The 27353-nt window shown below is 42.6% G+C and overlaps 1 protein-coding gene across 1 annotated transcript; it reads left to right on the plus strand.

Annotated features, from left to right (window-relative positions):
* Positions 1-6331: 6331 nt before the first annotated feature.
* Positions 6332-16326, plus strand: hspb7 (heat shock protein family, member 7 (cardiovascular)). The gene is made up of 3 exons (XM_067970529.1): positions 6332-6693; positions 10068-10201; positions 13056-16326. Exons 1-3 carry the CDS (start codon positions 6495-6497, stop codon positions 13239-13241), a joined length of 519 nt encoding a protein of 172 aa, XP_067826630.1. The 5' UTR covers positions 6332-6494; the 3' UTR covers positions 13242-16326.
* Positions 16327-27353: the final 11027 nt, after the last annotated feature.

Consider the following 27353-nt stretch of genomic DNA (forward strand, 5'->3'; position numbering starts at 1 on the left):
TGTTATGGTTAACCTTGTTGAGCATTGTGTAATGGATAACCTAAAAGTTTATTGTGACAACACCAGCTGCCATTTCGTTTAAGGAAATAACAACACCAGCTGCCAATTACTTAAACAAGCATTGATGGCTTACCCAAGGTTCTTTATAAAGCCTCCATAATGCACAGTTTGAATCATTTCCCAGTGAACTCGAAATATATCACCCAAATCCAGTTCAGACAAAGCAATGTCATTCCATTCAGGTTCAGTCCTCTCCACATGAATCTACAGTGTACAACTCAAATCCATACAATGTCCTTCTACTCCACTCTTGTGACACTACTACTCACTTGATCATTTCCACTTGCGCTGTCTACAACATATCTCTGGTATCAAGTGGTAGGACAGGGTGCCTAACACTGATATTCTCAAACGCTGCACTATAACTGGAATTGAGGCCATGATCAAAAAGGTCCAGCTGCGCTGGTCTGGACGTGTCATTCGCGTGCCTGACTGCAGAATTCCCAAAGCAGTCTCCTTCAGCGAGCTGAGATCTGAATATCATAACAGAGATGGGCAGATTAAATGCTATAAAGATAAACTAAACGCCACCGTAAAATCTTGCAATATTAACCCCGGTACCTGGAAAGACACAGCCACTGACATGCCAGTTTGACTGAATTTGAGGCAGCGAGATCTGGCTGCCAAGTGCCTGGCATGCAAGGAAACTCATCTGTCCACCTCATCTGGCTTCTAATGCGATATGTGCAGCCGTATACGTGCGTCCAGGATTAGGCTCTTCTTCCATCAGTGCATCCACAACTACTAAGACTCATCTATCGACTCAACACGAGACTGCATTAAAAAAAACTGTTCACTTAACACAGCTCTTTTCCACACCACTTCCCAGAATTTCACTTCCTTTGTGATCCACAAACAATCATCCTGAGTTTTGTTTCAGAAAACAAGATACATTTCTGTGTCGTTCCTCACATACAGGAAAAGATCTGTTTTTTTAACAGGGCAGTGGATAAAAAATGGACACCAAGCAGGAGGGAAAAACGGAGAAGAGCATTTAAGGACAAAAGCACAATTGAAACGAAGGGTTTTTAGGAGGCTTTTGATGCAGGGCGATGACATGGTTTTGTGAGGGATTCGAGGGGGTGAAGGCAGCGTGCCTGAAGGAGTTGCTGCCCATGGCGGAATGGGGGAAAAGGAATAATCCAGTGTCAGAAAAGGAGAGAGTGTATGTGGGGGATATACGGCTGGAGGAGATCTCTGAGGTAGGATAGCAAGAGGCCATGAAGGGACTTGAAGGTGAGGGTGAGGATCGCAAAATCAATTCGCTGGGACACAGGGAACCAGTCTCATCCTGATGACAGCACTTTTTAACCTTAACTGAGCATTATTTTGAATTGCAAAAATACTGTTGGGTTTTAGTGGTATTACTTTACACTCATGATTGTTAGTCTGTTTGTTAACAAGGTTGTCAGTCCCACCAGCAATTGGGCAGAAGCGATCATGGAGCCCTGGAAAACTCGAGGAGAGACGGAGAAAGATGGAGTGTCATGTCACTTAAAAGGAACTTAAAGTTAAGTATCCTCATTCCTTCATTGTCGCTGGGTCAAAATCCTGGAACTCCCTTCCTAACAGCACTGTGTGAGAACCTTCACCACACGGACTGCAGCGGTTCAAAAAGGCGGCTCACCACCACCTTCTCGAGGGCAATTAGGGATGGGCAATAAATGCTGGCATCGCCAGCGACGCCCACATCCCATGAACGAATAAAAAAATTTTTAGAAATGGAAATGGCAGAAGCATCAACATCCTAGGGGTCACCATTGACAAGAAACTTAACTGGACCAGCCATATAAATACTGTGGCTACAAGAGCAGGTCAGAGGCTGGGTATTCTGTGGCGAGTGACTCACCCCCTGACTCCCCAAAGCCTTTCCACCATCTACAAGGCACAAGTCAGGAGTGTGATGGAATACTCTCCGCTTGCTTGGATGAGTGCAGCTCCAACAACACTCAAGAAGCTCGATACCATCCAGGACAAAGCAGCCCGCTTGATTGGCACCCCATCCACCACCCTGAACATTCACTCCCTTCACCACCGGCGCACAGTGGCTGCAGTGTGTACCATCCACAGGATGCACTGCAGCAACTCGCCAAGGCTTCTTCGACAGCACCTCCCAAACCCGCGACCCCGACCACCTAGAAGGACAAGGGTAGCAGGCACATGGGAACAACACCACCTGCACGTTCCCCTCCAAGTCACACACCATCCTGACTTGGAAATATATCGCCGTTCCTTCATCGTCGCTGGGTCAAAATCCTGGAACTCCCTTCCTAACAGCACTGTGGGAGAACCGTCACCACACGGACTGCAGCGGTTCAAGAAGGCGGCTCACCACCACCTTCTCAAGGGCAATTAGGGATGGGCAATAAATGCTGGCCTCACCAGCGATGCCCACATCCCATGAACGAATATATTTTTTAAAATGGAAGGAAGAGACGAGCAGCTAATTTTACAAACAGAGTTAGAGTTTCTCTTAAGGCTGAGGAGGGATGCATTTTTTGGAGTTAAAGAGAAAAAGTCTCTTCTGGAGTAGGACTTAAACCCACAACCTTCTGACTCAGAGGCAAGAGTGCTATGACTGAGCCAAGAAAATGGCAGCGAGTGTCACAAGAAATATTTAAATATAAGTTTGCATGCAGCATGAGTGCAGGTACACCTCTGGGACATTTCAACATGTTGAAATGAAATAAAGATTTTTGCAATAAAAATCTTTGTGACAAAAGTGCCATCAATGCACAAAAGAATTAAAAGCATATTCTCATCCCCTGGTTAGATTTAAATCTGTTTCATTCTCTCACAACTACTTAAGTGAATATGTAGAGGAGCTCGGCTATCCAGACGTCAATTCGATCCACAGCGGTCAAGGTTGCTTACAGATTATGAGGGTCACTGTGCTCTGAGGCACAGAGAGCCTCACTGAAGTGTAACTTAATGCCTGGAATAATAAAAGGACAATTAATAATTAAACTATTTAAAATGCAAATTGAACAGGAACACACACACTGCGTTGGCGCTGCTGGCCTGATCACAACTTACGAGTGAATTTTCTGGTTTACACCAAATGCAGCATTTTTCAAAATTTGTCCACATGGTTTACCACGAATGTAACCATATTATGCTATTTGGGGCAGGTTGCCAGTAAATGCCTTGCCTTCTGATTTTCCACTTTAAAACCTGGTGTCATCATGGTCAAGAAACACCCCTGCATTATGCTATTGTATAGTGAGTATAAGATGCTCAGACGGTTTACTAGCACCACAGTATCTGAGAGAACAGGGAGCAAAGGCTAGCCAAACAACTCCTTTGTTCTGTGTAATTCTGTGGCTCTGTTTCACTATTTCTAACCCACAGAATAATTTTCTAATGAATGTGAATCTGCTGCAACCGTTATAGGAATTCAGTATACAGAGACGTCAAACCAGGTGCACAGATCGGTCCCTCCATTAAACCAATAATGACACCGAGAGTATGTGCACTTCCATCAGAGTAACAGTACAATCAGTCATCTCAATAGATTGAAGGAGCTTTTGAGTGACTCGCATTCCAATCATTGTCAAAAGTATGTTTTAGATTTCTTGTGTCTATACTCCTCTCCATCATTTAGAGGCGAAGAAACTCCAGGCTACGGAGGCCCCCAAATCAAGAGTGGCACTGAGGACCTAGATTATAATTCAACAATAAGGTAACTTTTTTTGTTTTTTAATCCTTATAATAGTATACATTCTACAAATTTACTTGACTGCTATTTTCAATATTTCTTGTTTCCATAATCGTACCAAACATTAAGAGGCTTAAAATATAGAGGATTGGAAAGGCAATGGGTTTGAATCTTACTGTTTCCAGGCAGTATTATTGAGACGAGTCTGTCTGAAAGCTCAGTATCACCACTGGTGGAAAGTCAAGGGTACTGCATATGTTTGAACCTGGATATCATTAAACATTACAAACGCATAAATAATGTGATCAATCCAGGGGTTCTCCACCATGCTTGATGCATCATCTGCTGAAAACAGGGGCAAAACTTAAGAAAATTAGTTTAGAGAAAGACTGGAGAAACTTGGGCTTATAAGCATGGAAAGGGGGCGCCTGAGGGGTGATCTTATAGAGGCAGATAAGATTGTTAAGGATATAGAAAAAGTTAACCCAGAATATTACATTAAATTAAACTGCCGGAGAAGAACTAGAGGACACCGTTTCTAACCAGAGAAGGGTACTTCCGTTGTAGAGAACTGCACAAAATTAATCCCCACAGTGAATAGGGTGGTTGTGAGTGCAGTGAGTACATCCAACAGCTTTCATATTTCACATTGGACAGTTGTACTGCTAATACATACACATGTACCACGATTCCCAAAACTAAGACAGACTGCGATCAGATACATTGACCTACAAAAGAACAGAAAACAAAGCCTGTGTTCTCAGTGTATTCTAATGCCCAGTAAACAAGTTTGCCCTGAGCTCTGATATTTTTTAAACAGCTTAAAAGACTGAAAGGGATTGAAATCTATCTTGGGAGGGCGATAGCAATTTGGCAGCCCATTTACAATCCCCATGATTTTCTTTTCTCTAGAAGTCAATGGACTTCAATGATACCTGTATCTGGGTCACTGTTGTGGGTGCTCTCCAGCATGCTGTTTGAACAATTTTGGTGGAATAGTAATGGGATGGCTAAACAGCAGCGAATGACAACATTCGTTTCAGCACTTTAACTTTGGCTTCCAATGTTCACCGTCTTCTCAAATCTTGACTGCCTCTTCTTACCCTGGTAATATGAAGCCGATAAAGCCTAACTGGACTCGTCTACTTCTCTTGAGGAAGTGTCCCATCCTTTTAGCTCAATGCTGGCAAGTAAAACTCAGACTGACCTTACCTTCTCTTAAATCAAGTCAGGGCGCCCTGAGGCCTAATAAAGTCTTGTCGTGAAAAGAAGCTTCTCCTTCTCTCGTCAAGTACAGTATTAATGTAAATAAACAAGCACTCATTTCTAAATCAATCTGTTTCAGTAAGAGTGCAATCAAACATCTTAATAGGTTGAAAGCTTTCTGTGAGTGCCATAAACCTTTATGATTGTCATAAGCATTTTACTTTTGCTTCTCCCATTTTTCCTACTTTGCCCCATGTAGGTACAGGAGATCATAAATATGATCTAGATCGCTAGGTTCATTCACAGCTATCTATTCAGGTTGGTTTACCTCTTCACACACTGTCCTTTCATGCATGTATGCCACCACTTCCATTTTCTTTTATTTTTAATCTTCTCCTATTTAACCTGGTCTAGTGGAAAGAGATCAGATTCCTGCCAGAATAGCCAGAATTAGCCCAATCTCTTTCAGACCAATATCCATCCATTTTACCTGGTGGTCATTTAGAAAATGTTGTATCTCCTGAGCTCTCTCTGGACCCCTGGCCCTCTAAGCACTATTCAGTATGATCACAATGGATATTCAAATTCAGCTTCACAAAGATCAGAATTCAAAACTCTAAGATCCAAGTTCAAATCCAACTGCTGAAGGATATCACATTCACGCTTCCTATGTTCTACCAATTTAAACGTAAGTTTGTTTGAAATAATAATGCTTTTGACAGCGTATTGCAGTTTGTGAAACATCCACGATAGAATGTAACGAGAGATTTTTCATTCTGCTCTGTAATGTAGGAACTGTTTAAACGGGGGTGATTTTAAACCCCAAGAACGGGTAGGTTGGGATTTGAAAACAGTTGTTTTTTCGTGTCGCAACCGCAAAATTTTTGGACTTGGCATTCCCAGTGGGAAGCCTGCACTTTTCCACACTGACGTTAAACCCGGAAATGAAGCCGGGTTGCGGTCGCAGCCCAAAAACAGCTGTTTTCAACTCCCACCCGCCCCCAACCCACCCGTTCTTGGGGTTTAAAATCACCCCCCAATGAGTTGCAACTTTCCTAACAACTTTATTGACTGAATGCACAGTTATTTACGTTCAAAAGGTCAAGTGTCAGACTTTTCTAGAATCTTCACAATTGTCCCAATCAGACACTGCAAGTCTAAATAAAGAATTTTCCAGTTTCTGGATAGCAGAGCTGTAGCTTTAACAAGAATTGCAGTACTGGGAGTCAAATTGCTTTTTAAGGTTCTCCATTGAGCTGGGCAGGAATGCTTGCTATGAGGACACATTCCTGGATCACTCCGTTTGTTTGGAGGACTCTGGCGACCTTTCATCTGTTAGAATTTTCACAACTGCATGCCTGATGTGGCCAGAGCTAAAATTAACATCAAGTTTTGACATCGGCAGTCAGTCTAGTTGGCAGGAGTCTGTATAAAAGCACAGTAGAATACCATCGGAGCACAAAAGACGATTCAGTCTTCGGAAGCTTATCCAGTATTACCTGACCAGTGAGGGTTGCTGGAAAGGAGCCGGTTAATTTGATATTTGAGATTAAAAAGTTATCTGTCTTCCATGAGTGTAAAATCCTCTACTGCTTTCAGATCTGAGCGTAGCTTTCATCAGAACACCACTTCCTCCTCCTCTTCCTCGGGTCCGAGTTTGGATCAGTGCATGGATAAAACAAGGGGTCTCTTTGGGGACGAGTTTGAGAAGTCCTCAATCCTCCATGGAAGCTTCTTGAGGCCACGAAATGAGCAACTGGGATTTTCAGGCAAGTGAGATCTGTCCTGAGCAACAAATACCTTTTACCAACACCAAAGGCGCCGAAGGATATATGTGCTGTCCTAGTTTGGTTACTTAAATTGATATTGCTGTTTAAAATTTGAAATTGTGTCTTATGTGTGTCTTACATCTCCTGAAAAAATGCATACACAAGAAAGATCTAATTCCACAGAAATAGAAAATAATGATCAATAAATCATAGGAAAGAATAATATTTTAAAAAGTGGAGTGATTGTGACCTAGAGTGTACTGAGGACTCCCATGGTATTAAAATCTTTGAAAAAAGGTACATATACAATCAAGAAAGATAAAATTAAATTAAGATTTCTTGCAAGATTCAAATTGATCAAATTCATACTTTGAAACGAGTGTTGTTGTACATTAGCTTATTTAGGCACTATGTGTTTGACTGTACACATATGGTTATGCATATGTATGTATAATCATTTAATTACCTGAATTAATTTTAGGGAACGAATTAAAACACCTAAACATAATTATGCAAAATAAACTGAAATTACTATGGATGTTAACAGTTTACCAACCTAGGGGCGGGAAGCTAGCTAAAGTACAAGATTAGACTAAGACTGTAGAGTATGAACCAGCAGGTCCCATACTGGAGTAGCAGATTAAGCGAGGACAGAGAAAAAGCACATGTTGAAAACTGAGCATGAGGCGATAATGAACAGTACTTTTCAACTGTCTTGATTTAATTTGGGCATGGCGGTTTTGAGAGTGAATTTCAATCATGCCTTGCTATCACAACCTCAGATTGACAGTCCAAATTTTAAAATGTTTGCCAAGTTTAAAACCTTTGGTCCTAAACTTCTTTTTGGAGTTACCGGTGTTTGGGGATAAAGCAAGTCTGAAATGTACTTAATTTGTTTTCTCACATTTCTCAGTTAGAGGGAACACTTTATTGTTTTTGATGGCATATAGACTTAAACTATGTACTATATAACCCAGGAAGATGTAAATCCTTCTGATTGTCAAGTGTAAAAAAAAACAAATTAAGCACACATAGCAGGCTTAAACTCCCTTAATCTGTAATTGTGGAAACCATAATAATGCATTAAACCCATTAGAATCACGATAGTACAAAATCTAAAAATCTGATGGTCTTTTGAATAATCATGGCACTTTTCATGGTAAAATAAAGACTCACTGGTTTTTAATCTTTGTCCCTGATGATTAAGGCCTGTGACCCTGACTTTCAAGTTTGCAGATTACGAGGTAATGTAACGGATGGTCCAGTAGGGATCGAGAAACCTTATACGCAAGAGAAGCCTAAGAGCACCAAAAGTTGCTCAGTGTCTTTCATGCACCGGCATCCAGTTAGAAAAGTCAGAAAGGAATTAGAATGAAATAAGTACAACATAATAAAGAATAAGAAATAAAAAGAGAGTAAAATATTTTTAAAAAGAGAGCATCCCCCAGGATTCAGTGGGTTAAGTTCACCACGTAGTGTAACAATCACACTGACCAGATAGGTCCTAGGTTTTAACACTAGCAAATCTCAATACAAGTGATGGTTGGGGTACTAGTTAGCCTCAGGATCCTCAAGTTTAGAGACTGATGAGGGGGGGGAAAAAATCAGCCAGGATTTCTGCTCCTGATCTCTTTCCTGTGACTCTGCGGGAAGAGTATATGTGGATGTCAGATAAGAAGAGTCAGCTATGATAAGCCTCACGATTCAATATCCCACTGACACTCATTGTTTAGGCTTACATGTAAAAAATGACCACTTTGATGGGACACTAGCAGCATGATTTTAAATGGGAAAAGCGGGTGGGTTGGCAGCAGGGGGGGGGGGGGGGGGTGGGGGGGAGGGCAGTAAAAAATTAAAAAATCTAAAACCTGCCCCCAACCGGCCCAACAGAGGCGGGTTGAGGGCGGGCGACCAACCCACTCTCAGGAGGCAGGTCGGTCATTGAGAGCTTTTAAGGAGGCTGCGGGCCCCAATTTTGGCAGTTTTTTTGCCTTTAACCCCTGGGGGCCAGGATTCCGGGGCCTTCTCTTTCACGCCATATGAGAAGGCCCAAAACTGCAGTTAAGTGCCTTTATAGCACAACTTGTGGGCCCGGTGGAGGTGGAGTGCTTCCCCCAGGCCCAAAAAGCCTACCTGCAGCAACCCAACAAACGCAATCGCCTGACTCCCTCACCATCTCCGACCCCTTCCCCCCGATGATTGACCCCCCCGGTGACCCCTGACCCCCCCAATGACTAAGCCCCCTCCCCCGATGACCCCCAACACCCCCCCATCTAACACTTACCTTTTCACATCCTCTTCCTTCCTCTTCTCCCATCCGCCTGTGCCCAGCCTGTCAATCAGGCCGGCCTGTTGGGCAGGAAACGTACAAAAAAAAGACATCCTTACATCAAAATCGTACGGGCGTTCTTCCGTACCCATACTTCCGGGTTTCCCATCAGGAATTCTACACCGCCCCCCCCCCCCCCAATAAAATCATGCCCTAGATGTCTGCCAGCATCTATGGAACCATACTTAACTGCCTTCAGAAAAGGGAAGCTGAGAGGATTTAAAAAAAACAAAAGTGAAATTGGAAGAGAAAATAAAAATGGAGATAAACAAGTAACTGGGACACAGAGAAGAACAAAGATAAAGGAACAAGCAAAAAAAGATTTTCATTACAAAGAAAACAAGCAAATTGCACTCAGAGTCAGGCCTCATTATAGACTAGCTCTACTCTACTTTGTTTAATTTTGTTACGTTTGTGGATGCAAATAGTTGGATTATAGTTTGTTTACCTCCACCTTGTCTCTGCAGCAGTCTACATCTATTGTGGTATGGTGGGCTCCATTAAAGGGCTTCTGAATTAGATTTGGATAACTCATATTCCAAATTCATCTTCCTGCTCATTTGCTACTATGTGTTACTGCTTCATCTGAATGAAAAGCATGGGTTCTCCATAACCTGCCTGTAGATGGAATGGTCACACAGCTGATTTTAAATTAAAAGTGTCTGAGTATGATAATGACTAAAACTATGCCCAATCTCACACTTCTGATCATAGCAACATACACTGCAAAGTCAGGCTCAATATTGGGAATTCATTCTAATAATTGCACATTCCAAATGGGTACACAGTCGGTGCTTCTTAACATATTGCTGTAAATATCACATTCACATGTTTGATAATAGCTTGGTTTATCATTGCGTTTATAAAGAATTGACCCCAGCATTAAGTCCCAATAACTAAACATCTACATGCAGTGATTTGCCCCTCTGAGGATTGCATCCACATTACAATGGACACAGTCCAACTCATCCAACAACCAGCACTGTCCATTTCACCCAAATACAAACGTCTGATGGGATTGCACAATGTGTTTTACCCCAAATAGGCCGTCCAGGAAACATGGGGAACGTGAAGACCCTGGGAGACAATTACCAGTTCACAGTAGATGTGAGCGACTTCTCACCTGAAGATATTATTGTTACCACCTCCAACAATCAGATTGAAGTCCATGCTGAGAAGGTAAGTCATCTATTATCAACCTCTTGATCTGTGTCACACCTGAAATTCACAGTTGAAGAGATAAAATTCTCATTGGACTACGGTTGAGTCAATTATGCATACTTACCTCCAGGATATATATATTGCTGTACCATTGGTTCTTCCAGTCATTGTATTTAATTCACCCAAGGACTTTCACTTTGACAAGTCTTGTACACCGTATCCTGTCATACAACATACGTACTGTATGATGCTCAAAAAAGACCAATTCTCAAACACACATTCACAACTTTCACAGCCTATTGCAATTGACACTAGCTCAATTGCTAAATTTAAATCTGAGATGGATAGCTTTTTGGCAACCAAAGGTATTAAGGGATATGGGCCTAAGGCAGGTATATGGAGTTAGATCACAGATCAGCCATGATCTTATTAAATGGCGGAGCAGGCACGAGGGGCTGAATGGCCTACTCCTGTTCCTATGTCCTATGTACTGTACAGCCTAATACCTGTAAACCCTGTCCTCTGGTCCCGAGGAGGTTTCGTCCTCTGTTCAGAGGAGGTTGCTGCAAGGTAATACCACCAGTAGCATTTACAGTGCACAGTGGTACTCTGCCCAGAGTACAGAGGTGTGTTACCTCCACACCCCTCACGATGAAGTTTGAATCACACTGGGTTTTTAATTATTTTCCTCAGATCTGGAACTCAAACGTGACATGTACTTTTTCTTTTACATATTGGGCTTAATGAGAAACAGAAGAGCTGTATTTCATCCCTTCTAAAAATAACTCTGGCTCTCTGCACACTGGCCATTTAAAACAAAAAGTCTAAACTAAAACTATGTTCGATCACAGCAACATGCTGGGAATTCATTCTAAGAATTGCACATTCCAAATGCATTTGAAGCCATTTTCAGCTGAAATAGGATTTTTTCCACAATGCCAAATACTCATTAGAACCAAGTATTTCCTTAAATTGATCAAAATATATTTCAGGAACTTTTGTCAGCTTAACATTTTACACCAAAAGACAGAAAATATTGGCTACATGAGGCACCCCATCGGCATCTGAAAGAACCATTTTTTCTGTATAAATAAATTAAGCTTCAATCCGCCTGGCAGCCACCGCCAAACCTGCGCCGACTTTCTCAAGCCTGGCTCAGCCTCACGGTGATTCTCCGCCGACACTTTACCCGCCTCTGCTGCAAACCCCCACCGGCGCAAAGTCTCGCGAAACTGGCCAGGAATTGCCAGCGTGCGGAGGGCGACGGTGTTTGCTGAGAGTGGGTCGTGGAAGGAAAAGTAAGCTACAGCAAGAGACGGCGCTAAATTTGGAGGGGGGAGAAACCCCGGAATCTACCTTGTGTAAACGCAATGAGCGTGCAGTTCCCAAGTGCTACAACTGTCATGCGTGAACATTCCCGCCCAAAACGCCCTCCTCTGGTCAGCTCGGCCCATTCCTCACTTGTCATGGGAGCATGTCCCACACGTTGGCTGTTGTATGGCTGCTGGTGAATCCATTTGTTTCCCATGGGCTATGCTCCCTTTTCCCTCACTCCAAATCCTGGAATTGCCTTAGCGATTTTCCAAAACCCATTATACATGGGTGTGCCGCCTTAAGATGCTTTATATTATCTCACTTGATGCATCTCCATTTTGTATACCAGTCCTCCAGTTTTGCACTCATGATACAATTAAGCAATCTGCTCACGTCTACATCATAACAACAACTTCTACAGCACCTGGAGAGGGAGCACGCGGTGTCTGCCGGTACGCTTGAGGCTTTCCGCGATCGGTGGGCACCGCAGGGGCTGGAGTGCATCCTGGATCCTCAAAATAAAATTATAAGTTGACAATGTTATTTGGTTTGATTTGTTTTATATAAAACACACCCTACTACCCCCCCACCCCACTTCTTAAAAAAAACTTCTCCAGCACTCCTCAATGTAGGAAGGGGTCTCCAAATCTTAAAGCAGTCAAAAACCAGAACTACCTGCTAAGTCAATCAAAGCACATTTCTCCAGTACCCCAGCTCACCAATTATAGCATCCAACTATATTTTGAAAGCCTCCAATGATTTTGTATCTCCAATCTCCCAACTTGCTATAGTGGGAATTGAACTCGCAAACTCTGGGTTACTGGTCTTGTCCTATAACCGCTAGGCTACTGTACCCACCGTATAAGGTAACTAGGGATAGTCAATAAAAACAGCCTAGCCAGTGTCAGCGGCATCCCGAGATAAAAAAGCACTTAAGGGTAGAATTTCTGCTTGCACACAACTGACGCAAAGCTTCATCTGCCGAAATCACATATTGGGAAATTGAACATGTACAGTTCACGATTTTCTGTCTATTAATTTTAATAGGCAGAAAATCATGGGCTGCCATACGTGATTTCCTAAAATGTGCTGCTGGTGGATGTGGCTCTGTGGCCAGGGCACACAAAAAGAAAATTCACCCTTTAGCATGCTCAGTCCTAGAATCACCCTCCTTGATCTTCCCTGGATCTCTCCAGCGTATCGGTGTCTTATAAAGGTGGAGTGAGCAAAGATCATCACATTATTCATTGCATTTGGTCCAAGAAACGTTTCTAGTTTAACACAAAAACAACTCTTATGCCTTTGGTGTGATGCCATTATGTAGCATTGAAAATGCCTTTAATAACATTTCTGCAAAATTGACAGCTCCTGTGCTCCCAAGAAGAGAAATGCTGCAAATTACCATCACTGTCAATACACATGTGAGAGCTCGATCTTGAGGCAGTATAGTACAATTTCAGGTGTGAGTCAGTCCAAATGTGGGAACAGGCCTGCAGTTTCCACATGCTCAAATATCTATCACTAGTACAAATATAAAGTAAATATCTTTCATTTTCAGCTTGCTGCAGATGGAACTGTAATGAACACATTCACACACAAATGTCAGCTACCAGATGATGTGGACCCCACCACTGTGACCTCTGCCTTGGGTGACGATGGGACGCTGACAATTAAAGCGAAGAGGCACCCAGCCAAGCACACCGAGCATGTGCAACAGACTTTCAGAACTGAGATTAAGATCTGAGCAGGGAGGGATGAGAGCTACATCATGGTAATGCGGGGAGGTGTTTGATAATGCCAGTAGTAGTGTATCAGTAATGCAGAATGCAGCGTGTGCTGGTGTTTGTTTAACACTGCACCTTACCAACGTACCATTGTAAAATATCATCTCAACTCTTGTAAGCATGGAAACATTGAGCAAAGCCTGTGCAATAAGATATTTGACACCTCTATCACATTATTTAGTAATTCCATTTATATTATGCATCCATTACTAATCTACGACTCACAATACAATGGCAGACTTGTTTGAATGTTTTCCTGTTCCAGAACGGTTCATTATATGGAGACAATTATAGTAATAATCAATATTCCGAGTTTGTGAATGATCTAGTACTATAAGGTATAAAGATCAATAACATTGGTAGCACATCTTATCAGTTAACCCCTCCTAGATTTAATTTTGCTGTATATGTGTTTTGTATATAGATTTGAATCATTACACTGCATTTTGTTATTTAACAAGATATTAATTTCTGTGACTTAAACAAGTGTAAAAGAGAGTGTATGTTGCTAATAGTATTATAGAGGAATGGTTCCAGAACATAAGGATATAGGGCTCTTCAGGAATAGGAAAAGGCCATTGCACCCAACAGTCCTGTCCCTTTTTAATAGGTGAAAATAAAAATTCTATAATATGCCCAAAAATCAATGTGTGACTCTCCACTTAAGTCATGATGCTACCACCGTACCACAAGCCTGCAGTTCTACTGATGGCGTAACTGCAGGGTGCTCCTCTGATGTACTAAATGCTTAGAAACCTTCAATAAACTAATTTAATCATCAGACCAAAAAGTATACCTGGCAGGAGTGCTAACCCTGTGAAGTAATAACTGTGGTCACAGGTGGTGGTGGGGGGAGGGTGGGGTTTGAGGGGAAGGGCCCTTATTCAGACAACTAAACTAAGCTGATGCCAACTGAGTCTGAGCCGCTCCTTTAATCATTGGCGTTAATGCGTCCAGATAAGCGTACAAGTTCTCAGTTTTTATTGGTGATTCTTTACTCCAAAAGCCATTTGCAATAAAAACAGCTTTATGTTCATTTCTGACGAGGGCAAAGTTCACTCTTTATAAATTACTGATTACAACTCAGAAGCTCATCTTTCTAAGGTGTTGGCCTTGCCTCTGGGTCAGACAGCCATGGGTTCAAGCCCCAACCCACAGACTTACTATACTGAGAATTGAACTGAGGCCCTGTCAGTCCTTTCAGTTGGACATAAAAGATCCTATGGCACTATTTGAAGCTGAGCAGGGGAGTTCTCCTGGTATCCTGGCCAACATTTATTCCTCAACCACCACCTCCACCAAAACAGATTATTTGGACATTTATCTCATTGCTGTTTGTGGGACTTTGTTGTGTGCAAATTAGCTGCTGCATTTCCCCACATTATAACAGCAACTACACTTCAAAAATAAATACTTCATTAGCTGTGAAGTGCTTTGAATGCCCTGAGGTCATGAAAGGTGCTATACAAGTGCAAGTTTGTTATTTCTTTCTGTACTACCCTAGCATTCCCATTATAGAGGCCAGTTGTATTTTGAATGCCCCAATGCTTTTGCCCTAATACCTTACCTGGCAGATTATTACAAACATTTATTACTTTTTAAGTACAGAAGTTCTTCCTAAATTAATTTTTTATTCATTTAAATTATGTCATCTGATCCTACTTTCTAGGTTTACTTTAAATTAGTATTCCACATTTATCTTGTCTATAGCATTTAACAAATGTATCTTGGTGAGGGTCCCCTCAACCATCTTCCTTCTACACTATAAAATTTGAGTTTCATTCACTTTCCTCATAGATCATCCCCTTTATACTTGGGATCAGTTTTATTACTTGATGTAGTTTCCTAGATGCTAACAGCTCTTCAGCAACTCACTTAAAATAGTAACACATATTGTATTAAGAAGTCCACCAGACCATTCTGTATAACAGCACTGGGCATTCTCTTATACCACAGCAGGCATTCTTCTGATTCACGCTTATTACTTAGAGGAATTCCAATTATTCTTGTTGAGAATGCATGGAGTTGTCATGAGTTCTCTTGAAAGTACACAATGGAGTTACAGGTCTTACAGGCTTTCCGTTATTTTATCCTTGGGACATTCATCACTTGTCAAGGCTCTTAAGGCTTCACAATTACCCCTCCCACACACACAATTTGATCAAACAAAATGACACACAACTATGCTATCAAGGGACATGGGGATCAAGCAGCAAAGTGGAGTTGAGGTCGAAGATCAGCCATGATCTTATTGAATGGCGGAGCAGGCTCGAGGGGCCGTATGACCTACTCCTGCTCCTATTTTTTATGTCCTTATGCTGCAGTTTCACATTGTTTTATGCTATTCAACATACTCAGCAAATGGTGCTGTCCTCTGTAAAACGTCTTTGGTCTCTTTTGGAGGGTGAACAAGGTGTTGTAAAGGAAAGCATCATCAATCCAATGCTGACATTTATAAGGGGGCAATTTTAACCTAATCCGCCCATTGGGAAACTGACAAGATTGGGTGCAACTCTAGTTTTACACCCAGCCCGATTTTACTTTCCATAATTGGGAGTAATATTGGGCAGGGTATAAAACCAGCATTCCACCTGATCCCGTGGGTTTCCCGCCCAATGAGTTAGGTTAAAATTGCTCCTTGTTTCCTGCTGCTGAAGTTCTTGATCTGCACTTTTAGCAAGGCCAACCATTGAAGCAAATAGCCACTTCTGTTAAACTCTACAAGTACAAGGGAGGATAACTATACATACGTTTGTCTGATAGAACAGTGTTGATGAATCATGGATGTTACAGGGTATTTGAGATTTATATTGAATCTATATGTGCACTTGAATCCACAAACAGTACAGAATGTGCCATTTTGGAAAAGAAATTCTGGAAAATTCTTCATAGATGCTCATTTTTACCCCATTGTAACGTTTTCCTCACCGATAGTACTACTATTGATGTTACTTTTACATAAATAAATTTGTTTCTTCCTTTCTATTGCATCTAACAGAATTCCACTGTATTTGTGTTTTAACGAATAAATATACTCCTTTCTGATTCTGTGGAAATTGAGTTTCTACTGTTCTGGAGGATATGCATAGCAGCATGTTTTCATGAAACTATGATCTTTACATACATTAACTTTCATTGCTTCAGAATAGTGTGCTTTCATGGTAATTAAGAGGATATCCAAAACGGGGCCATACCCTGATGAGTATTGTCTCCTGTCAATGAGTTCCACATGCTCCTATGCATCAACTCTGAAGCTGCACCTAACAGCTAGGAGCAGTCACAAAGAGGTAAAGCAGTCAAGGGATGAGGGGTTCAGTCTGAAGCTGAGTGCACAAAAGGAAGTGTGGTAAAACTCAGGTACCACTTAGTCTTTACCATGTTGTGCCAGTGTACTGTACTGTCTACCCCTATCTGGTGAGAATGGGAGTGCTCAGTACCATCGCATGATCTCAAAATGTTCACCATCTTCCCAGCACTTACACTTTTTTCCAGCCCTGTACTTTTCTATGGCTTGCTATCAAGCTCCCACTCTTCTACACATCCTTGTATGTCAACTTCAGTTCACTCCTGTTCCATACACCTCTCCAAAAAGTGGGTTATTGGCTTGTAGCTACCTCTCCCTCATTTTCTTACTGGAATTATTACAATTCCTATTATTGCTTGTTTTTGTACCTATTCTGAGCTGAGCAGGAGCTCAAACAATGCTCCCACTCCCTGGCAGGGCTTGCAGTTGCTTATCTATTTAAGGCTGTATTTCTATTTAAGGCTGTCCTTTGCTATCTGACACTTTTATAGGCAAACTGAGAAGCCAATATTTAAGCAACGCAATGGAGGTGTAGGCTAGGCCATGTATATCACTCTCACCAGACTCTACATGGAGAAGGATCCATTCCTCACCCCTGAGTCAGCCCCAGCAAACACACTGATAACATCATATCCTGCCTGAGACTATTACTAATAGCACTGGAACATTACGTGCCTGAACATTGAAGCCAGAGCTTAAATCTTGCATGTGAGGCCACTTGAACTTTGCTGAAGAAGTGAGCTAACTTCTGGCTAGATGTAGCCCTTCAATTGCATTTGCACCCACACTGACCCTTCCAACACTAGTCACACAAACAGATAATTTAGTCCTCACTCATTCCACTTCAGTAAATACCTAATAAGAGAACATTTCTGCTAAGCAAATCAATGACTGGCAGAGTGACCCCCACCTTTCCAACATGGCTCAATGGGTAAAGGCACTGCCACCTGTGGTGCAATGCTAAGCCTTACAGTCCTGAAACTTCCAGCTTGGATTCCATGTCTGCTCAGTTCGCTGATATCAGCCAGGATAGTAACTATAGTGCTCTAATTAATCACTGACCTACAGGAAGAAAAATCAACCAGCTATTGTTCACTATTGCTGTGATGCCCTCCATGGTAAAATAGCTTCCCAACGCTGACTGTCTAGGCTTAAAAGTGAAGAATGAATATTTGGATGAGGTACCAGAGCCAACTTCAGTGGCCCAGGAAGCAGCTGCAATTCATCTGCTGTTCAAGAGGTATTTTCTCTAACTTCTCATTAAGGTCAGTTCCTGCCAATGCTCGTGGAACTGTGGCCCAGGAAGGAATCAGCACTTTCAGGAAGAAGGAGAGAAAATCAGGGAAAAGAAATACAATAACTGGCTTGTGCTGATAGGAAAATACCTAACATCAGATTTGTAATATTGATATCTGTCACTGTGAAGGAAACAGTGGTCCAAAAGCATTCTGGTCCTTCATGTCAACTGGGATCATATTCAGTCTCTGTTGGATAAGATAGGTACCGAATATAATCAACAACACTACCTACCCTGATGGGTTTCCACTCTCTCTGCCTGCCGTGATAAGTTCTCCACACACTACCTGACCCAATCATCTCTCCACACACTCTATTTGTTCTGATAGCCCCTCTAAACTCTCCAGGTGGAGTGAGCACTTCAGGAGCCCAGAAAGCATCTGGAATCCATCTTCTGTACAGGGGTTATTTCCTCTAACTTCTCATAAGATCATTCACTGATTAGCCTCAGCCACGCCCTCAGAATTGCTTAGTCACCTGGGGTCCAGACCCCTGTCATTTTGTTCTAAAACTGTAGAGGAAGTGTTAATTGATTTGAATGTTAGTGAAGAATTCAATTTGCTCTGAAAAGGCTGATGAAATGATTGTTTGCCTGTGAAATCATCACAATCTGGTATAATGCTGTGTGAGAGGCATCGACCCATTTCTGTGGGTGGGAAGGCTGTAGGAATCTGGAACAAGTAGGAAACAGTGTTAAACAAATGTATTATTGAACAAGTTAAACTGCTCTTCCCGGCTTCACATTCAGGTAAATTACTTCACTTCTTTGTTGCTGGCAATCTCTAGGGCTGATTTCCCTGAGTGCAGCCCGCGAAAGTTGGAGGGGGTTCCTCAAGCAGGTGTTAGGCCCCTTATTTGCACATGCAAAGGAACTAATACCTGCTTCTGGCATGGGTAAAGGATGCCTCTTGTTTGTCCTTACACAATATGGCAGTCGGCGCACTTCCAACTGGAAGTGTGCGCAGGCATCCTGCCCACCATTTTGGGGCCTCAGTAAGCTGCATAACGCCTGAAAAATGGTAGGGTCCTCCTTAAATGTGCAGGTCGAGCTCCAATGATGACACTGGGACCTGATCTGTAATTGTAACTGGAGACCTAAATGGGAGAACAGTGGTGGTTTCCTTGCCAGGCCAACCCTGCTGGGAACTGGAACGAGGTCTAGCAACGTCATTTAAAATATTTTTTTAGGTTTCCTTGTGGGCCAGGAGGAGCAGGAGTGCTCCTCTGGGCCCCATAAAGAAACCTTGGGCCTCCCTTGTCCCAGGCCTCCCCCCCCCCCCACTTTCCCCGATCACAATCACCAATGACCCCCACCCCCCTCATCAATTACCTGACTGCCAGGGACCATTTCATGGTGCCGCCCGAAGTCCTGCTCCCTCCTGCCGGCCATGCAGTGATTCCAGCTGGCTTCGGTGGGAGTTGGAGCCTGAATATTTAAATGTGTCCCGGGAGTCAAAATCACTCCGTTTCTTGGCTTGCGAGTTTGTCACTCGCCCAGGACCCCCGCACATACCAATCCCACCCCAACTTAAAATCAAGGCCTCTATTTCAATTCATGGTTTTATAGAATGATTTAACGATGAAAAACAGTAACTATATAATAAAACATTACTAGTTTACACACATGCTCACAGCATAGTGAATTCCAAAGTGATGAATGCAATTCCAGGATTAATGCATGATTTGTGTATCTTCATGCAATTGCAGTTAGAGTACCAGCGATGACTACACCATCAGAAGTGCATTCTGATACAAACAATTGAACCTAGAGTCTTTCAAAAAGTAAATCTAAAAATATTTCCAAAAAATGACAGCGGCTGTTGGCTGTTGGCTGTTGGTAGTTTGTTCAGAAACTTGAAGTTAGATTTGTCACAAGCATAAAAACCACATCAGATCACCGCTGCACAAATCCACAACTTGTTAAACAGACAGTAGGAAGTATGATACTCAAGCTTAAGGGTACTGCAGCTATCAACAACAACAACTTGCATTTATATAGCTTCACAGGAGCGTTATCAAACAAGATTTGTCACTGAGCCACCTAAGGAGATATTAGGACAGGTAACCAAAAATTTGGTCAAAGAGGTAGGTAGGTTTTAAGGAGCGTCTTAAAGGAAGAGAGAGAGAGGTAGAGAGGCGGAGAGGTTTAGGGAGGGAATTCCAGAGCTTAGGGCCCAGGCAGCAGAAGGCACGATCGCCATTGGTGGTGCAATGAAAATCGGAGGTGCGCAAGAGGCCAGAATTGGAGGAGCGCAGAGATCTCGGAGGGTTGTAGGGCTGGAGGAAGTTATGGAGATAGGAGGGGGCGAGGCCATGGAGGGATTTGAAATCAAGGATGAGAATTCTAAAAACGATAAACCACTTGTCCTCTTGGTTTAAAAGATCAGAAACCCTTGATTAATTTACAGCTTCATGAACTCATTCCCAAGCAGACAGATTTTAGATCTTTATTTTTTATTAAATCCAACATAATAATTTTTCTGTATGACAATTCTGCAGTAGATGTACAAGTGACATTTCTTTTGAAAATAATTGGTTTAGCTCACCCTATAAGAGATTCCAATTTAGTGAGTACATAAGGTCTAATAGATAGAAATACATGCCTAAAAACTGGAAATGCGCCAGCCGCCATTTGTATAAGGACAAACAAGATGCGTCCTTTACCCACACCTGAAGCAGGCATTAGGCTCTTTGCATATGCAAATAAAGGGCCTAATGTTAATTGTATCCATGAGATTTATATCAATTAGTGTTAATTGTATTCAGGTCGTGCGTATCAATTGGGAACTCTCTTGTATCCATTTATAAGAGAGCTGATCTAGGGTGTGGTGTGAGTGTAAATGTGGAGCTCTGTGAATAAAGGCTTGGAAGCAACTGAGGACTAGGCTCTAGTATTCTATCCTTCACTACCTGGCTATCCAGTTTGTAACACCTAACGCCTGCTTGATATCCTGCTCCAACTTTTGCAGGCTGCACTCAGGGAAACCAGCCTTAGGGATTGCCAGCAACAAAGTAACTTACCTGAATATGAAGCCGGGAGTAGAAGTTTGACTTGTTCAATAATACATTTGTTTCTGTCTATTCCACTGTTTCCTTCTTGTTTTAGATTCCTACAGCCTTCCTACCCACATAAATGGGTCGTTGCCTCTCACACAGCATTGCAACAGACTGTGATGATTTCACAATCAAACAATCATTTCATCAGCCTTTTCAGAGCAAATTGGATTCTACACTAACATTCAAATCAATTAACACTTCCTCTACAGTTTTAGAACAAAATGACAGGGATCTGGACCCCAGGTGACTAAGCAATTCTGAGGGCGTGGCCGAGGCTGATCAGTGAATGATCTTATGAGAAGTTAGAGGAAATAACTCCTGTACATAGCAAGGTATTGCTGAGAACCCGGGAGAAAAGTACTTCTGTGCTCTGGTTCATGCCTAAGCACCTCCGACAGCCTGAACTGTCAATTCCCGAAGATAAGAAGTATTCCAGAATATTCTGTCCTGTGATTCTGTGTAAGTCCACATCCATAGTCATAAAACAAACTGCTTCAATATGGAGAATGTCTCTAAGGGGTATTACCCATAACAGTGTCCCATGTCCATGATGGATAGCTACTTATTGCAATAAATGTTCCACGCCATAAACTATGAAGCAGACTGCATTGTTGCATAAACCTGTCCGACGCCATGAATGCAGCAGAGAGTGCAATTGAATTTAACTCAAAGGCTGAAGTTAGTGACAAATCTTTCTTAATCTGATTTGAATGGTTGCAGTGTGTTTCCCGGAAGGAGGATTACTTGTTGAATTGTACACAGTGAACATTGTCAAACAGAAATTCTTTTGTTCCTACCTTCTTTTGTATACCATGGATAGTCAATTTAGTAAGAGAATCAACTGCTAAGAATCAATACTTCTAAACACAGTGTAGCCAGAGGACTGAGAATTAGTCATTCCTTCCTGTGTAAGGAAGTTAGGCAGTTAATATTAAGGTGCAATATAAATTGCTGGACTCCAACTAAAGCTATAATCATTTTATTGAAATGATTGAACATTTAAAATAACAAAGGGTTCAAAATGCGATTGTACTAATGGAGAAAATGGCACCTTCCTGCAGCTAGCTCATCAGATTTATAATGCACGATTAGAAGGGTAATTTTTTAACATTTATTATTGTGTCAGCCACCTTACAATACATTTGTGTGAAAAGGCATTTTTCTTTGTCAACCCAGATCAGATAATTGGATGCTCAGTAGATGTGAGTCTTCACTGTACAGTTATATGGAAAGGTGAAAGGAAAATGGGGAAGAGTCACTTGTTAACTGGCTCCTGAACCATTAAAGCAGGTTTGGCCTGAGCTTTACCACATTTTGCTGAAACTGTCCTGTCCAATCTCTGGAGTAAACTGCGCTGCACTGTAGGAATGTATGTCCTGGCATGCCCTGCGAGGCATGGGAAACAGCCACTAGATTGTGTTTCAGACAAAGCAGTAAATCATAAAGAGAAAGTAATTTTGATTTTTTAATTAAAAAAACAAGTTTTTAAAAATTGCCTAAGGGGAATGGACGATTATATGAAGAGAATGGGGAGGCACAAGAAAAAAATTGGAAAATGAAGGCAAAAGGAGGCAAAGGTACTAGAGGTATATGAGAGGAGAGCGGGAGCAACAGATTTGGAGAGGGGGAGGGAAACGAGACTGTCCATGACATGGCTGTGCCAGCACCAAAATATTTTCATCGGACTTACTGTGGAATTTGTGGCTTTCAAAATTTCTGTGCTGGTTAAAGAGATGATGTGGCTGCTGTCTATTTAAGAGCATTATTATCTCAAACTATTCTTATTAAATGAAAAATGTGTCATAAAATATGATTTTCCATATTAAGTTATTTTTTAACTGGGACTTCGCGTTGAAATATTACTACAGTATTTTGTGTCCTGTTTAGAAGCAACGGCAGGCATGTTCTCAACTGAAACTTTAAGGTGTGTAACACCAAATTTTCAGCTGCACAGGAGCAACCATGCAGCAAAAGGAGATGGTTCTGTGGGAGCTGTGAACTTGAGCAAAATGCTAAACCAGACATAAGAGCATCCAACAAGGTTTTAAAAAAATAATTCAGCAACTCACCCTGCCTGGTACCCCTGAGTTTTTTCATATACTATCTGACACCATTTTAAATTCTAATCTCAGTGTGTGTTGAGCACTTGTCTTTGTCAGTGTTGAGAGCTATTTTCAGACCCTGACTCACTTATTCCTTGCTCTATTTTAACATTATCAGCTGTGTTCTCAAGTCAGCTCAGGAATCCAGCAAGGAGACAGAGTCATAATAGAGGCGCTAGTCTTTTGTCTCAAGAGACATATATAAACAAAAGGGGGGAGAGAGAGTGAGAGAGAGGCAGACAGGGACAGGTCACAGACATTATAAGATGCTACCATTTGTAAAAAGAGACAGAGTCACAGAAAGAGAGAGGTACACACAAAGAAAGTGAGGGATGCCAAAAGTGAAACACAGAAAGTGAGAGAAAGTGGCTGGCCCTTGTGAAAGATGCAGCTTGCTGCTTTAAACCACTTGTGTGTTTTCGATGCAAGACACCTCAGGATTGCTGATCTGGTACAGGGCTCAGGATCATGGTTCAGGAGCCGGGCTCAGGAACCTGGCTCAGGAGCAGGGCTCAGGAACAGGGCTCAGGATCATGGTTCAGGAACTGGGCTCAGGAACCGAGTTCAGGTACAGGGCTCAGGTACAGGGCTCAGGTACAAGGTACAGGGCTCAGGTACAAGGTACAGGGCTCAGGTACAAGGTTCAGGTAAAGGATTGAGGTACACAGCTGGTGGCTGAAAATCACAAGGCTTGTGTTTATCCAGTATTGACGGCTCTGGCCAGTAAGCCCTGTTGACAGTGAATGGGTTAAAATCAATATGTGGTTGCTATAAAGGGTACATGCACTGTTCTCATGGTGGGCACAGGATGGAAAAGTACTAAAACTAGATAAGCTTAGAAGAACTGGAGCATGACATAGCAGTTATGTGCCAAAACATGTTATGTGGTATACTGCTGAACTGAGAACTGGTTCATCTCAGAGTTAGACAAGGGGATAGCACATGGTGCTAGGGTCACATCATATCTGACCAAAGTAGGCATATTTTAGTGAAACATATAAATATGGGATAGAGACGTGAATTCTTTGTTACTCAAAGCCAAGGGCTATATTGGATTGGGGCAGCTCTTAGTCCCCGATGAATATCCTACTTGTGAGTATAGTAGACGTATTTGCTTGCTTGTAATCACGTGTAGGTTCAATAAATCTCTAAAGTTAACTTCTCTCTGGTGTCCAAGACAATTTATCGCAAATGTACACGTCACGATTTTCTGGCTGAAAATGATGGAGAGTGCACCAGCAATTCCCCAATATGCACTCCCAGTGGGCAAGGCTCCAGGAGCACACATTCAGAAAATTGCACTTTTAGTGTTAGCAAGCTCTTTGATCGTGGGAGCGTTACAGCCAGGCCTGATCCTGTCCTCACCCCATATCCACATACACAATCTTTCCAGCAGAAGTCACTGGATAGAGATCAGGAGCAGGAACCCTGGCCTATTCTTCACTTAGCCCAGGGGCTCTGATGCCAACTCTAGTGCTCCTACTGCCACCCTAGCAGAGGTCAGCTAACTAAGCACAGACCAGAGAATCAAATTGGAGTCTTCCTGGTCTCTCAAGAATAAATTCAGCACTCCCAGCACTCGAAAGGAGCATAGGCTGGAAGCAAAAGGAGTACACCATAGCACCTATTCTTTGACCTACATGCCCTTAGAGCCCAGCTCCCTGCTGGATGCATTGAATTTACCCTTATATCTTAACATCACACTGGGCAGTGCATTCATTGAGCACTGGAGAGTGTTTTTAATTTAAATGTCAGTGTGTACGCACACACATTCTGTAGACAGGCCACATTCGGATGAATTATCAGATCTGTCTCATTTCTGGTAATATATTTCATATCCACAATGTGTTGTAAATATTATTTACTCCAGAGCCAGGCCGGCATATATTAGTGACATCCCAGATACCAGGCCTCCAGTGTTATAAATACATGCAACTAACCCCAACAGCCGGGCTATCGTGTTAATGGAAGGTCAGGCTCTGTGTCTATTCCTGACAAGTGTATATAGTTGCCTAGTAACATGTTATACAACATTAACAACACCACTGACTGACAGGCAGTCTAAAGAAGCCAGTCAGTCTAGATTTGCATTTTGTACAGGGGCCCTGTAATGGATTGGAGGAACCCCTTATTGGATTAGCTCCAAGGGAACAAATTGATGCATTAGGATGTGCACAAAATGTGTGGGGCACTGTGAGGTGTCAGGATTTGCTCAACACTGTTCAACTGCTGCAGTGGCACATTATTCTCTTCAACTAAATAAAAGGTACAGTTTCACAGCAACACCCGGCCCCAACTCTAACCAGCAATCCCAGCCCTACCGACTCTAACCAGCAACCCCATTGACTCTAACCAGCACAACCCCTGCCTCCACTGACTCTAACAAGCAACACAAGCCCCCACCGATTCTAACCAACAATCTCTGCTCCCACCAACTCTAACCAGCCACCCTAGCCTCATATCATTTGACCAGCAACCGTAGTTTTACCAACTCCAACTAGCGACCTCCAGCCCCCATCAACTTCAGCATCAACAACTTGCATTTATGTAGCGTGGTAAAACATCCAAAGACGCTTCACAGGAGCGTTATCAAACAAAATTTGACAAGCAACCCCATTCTCTCTAACTGTAACCAACAATCGCAGCCCCCATCAACTCTAACCCAACCTCAGCCCTGATGAACTCTAATCAGCAACTCCAATTCTAACCACAACCCCTATTCCACACTGACTCTCATAACCGACCCTCAACCCCTCCACCCGACCTATGCTGATTATCAACCCCAGCCATGATGATGCCATCCATTAACTTTTTCCTGTATTAGTATCCTGCTGATTTCCTTAAAGAAAGCCCCAAAGTATCTGCGCTGAGGTCAGTGACTATCCTGGAATAACTGCAGTGTTCCATGGGAGACTGTTACTCAGACAATTCACTCCATTTAGGGCCATCAGTTTAATGGTAAACCTGCCAAACAGCATTTATCTAAATATAATCCTTTGACAGAACTCCTCTCACTCATAGTTCAACGTGAAGCAGTAAGGGAGCCCGTCAGTGCAATGGGACAAGTGAGTGATTATGTTTCACAATTGCAGCCACTAGTTCTGGAAAATGAGGGTCCGCCAGCCTCAGTCCATTGCAATATCATTTGCTACGTGAGTCAGATGGAAACAAAACCCTCACGTCTGGTCAAAGGAAATTCATTCATTGGAACGAGTGTTCCGGGAAGGCCAGCTTCCCTATTATTAGTAATGTCTGCAAAGACGGGGCTATTTCAATGTCCTCATGTTTGTGTAATATACAAATGGTGGGTGTGCATGAGTATCAGTGTGTATGCATGAGTTTGAGCGCATGCATAAATTTGTGTTGTACGTAAATTTCAGTGTGTGTGTGTTTATGAGTGCTTGTACATATCTTTGTGTGTGCATACATATGTGTGAGTTTGAATAGTCTAGCTTTTCCAATCCCAGTGAAGTTCAGACCCAAGCTAAGTGATTCCACAACCAACGGATCAGATCAAAGCTCCGCAGTCCTGCCGCATCCAGTCGTGAATGGTGGTGGACAATTAAACAACTGACGGGAGGAGGAGGCTCTGTAAACATCCCCATCCTCAATGATGGTGGAGTCCAGCACGTGAGTGCAAAAGACAAGGCTGAAGCGTTTGCAACCATCTTCAGCCAGATATGCCAAGTAGATGATCCATCTCGGCCTCCTCCAGATATCCCCACCATCACAGAAGCCAGTCGTCAGCCAATTCGATTCACTCCACATGACATCAAGAAACGGCTGAGTGCACTGAATACAACAAAGGCTATGGGTCCCGACAACATCCCGGCTGTAGTGTTGAGGACTTGTGCTCCAGAACTAGCCACACCTCTAGCCAACTGTTCCAGTACAGCTACAACACTGGCATCTACCCGACAATGTGGAAAACTGCCCAGGTATGTCCTGTCCACAAAAAGCAGGACAAATCCAATCCGGCCAATTACAGCCCCATCAATCTACTCCCAATCATCAGCAAAGTGATGGAAGGTGTCATTGACAGTGCTATCAAGCGGCACTTACTCACCAATAACCTGCTCACCGATGCTCAGTTTGGGTTCCGCCAGGACCACTCAGCTCCAGACCTCATTACAGCCAAGCATGGACAAAAAAGCTGAATTCCAGAGGTGAGGTGAGAGTGACTGCCCTTGACATCAAGGCAGCATTTGACCGAGTGTGGCACCAAGGAGCCCTAGTAAAATTGAAGTCAATGGGAATCGGGGGGAGGAAGACTCTCCAGTGGCTGGAGTCATACCTAGCACAAAGGAAGATGG

This window comes from Heptranchias perlo, chromosome 32, assembly GCF_035084215.1.
Source record: "Heptranchias perlo isolate sHepPer1 chromosome 32, sHepPer1.hap1, whole genome shotgun sequence".
In the NCBI taxonomy this organism is placed as follows: Eukaryota; Metazoa; Chordata; class Chondrichthyes; order Hexanchiformes; family Hexanchidae; genus Heptranchias; species Heptranchias perlo.

Excerpts from the sequence above, each read along its gene's own strand:
- hspb7 (XM_067970529.1), top strand. The coding sequence starts at position 6,495 with ATGAGTGTAAAATCCTCTACTGCTTTCAGATCTGAGCGTAGCTTTCAT. Across the intron at positions 6,694-10,067 it reads TGAGCAACTGGGATTTTCAG|GCCGTCCAGGAAACATGGGG; the intron begins GCAAGTGAGATC and ends TACCCCAAATAG. Across the intron at positions 10,202-13,055 it reads TTGAAGTCCATGCTGAGAAG|CTTGCTGCAGATGGAACTGT; the intron begins GTAAGTCATCTA and ends TTTCATTTTCAG.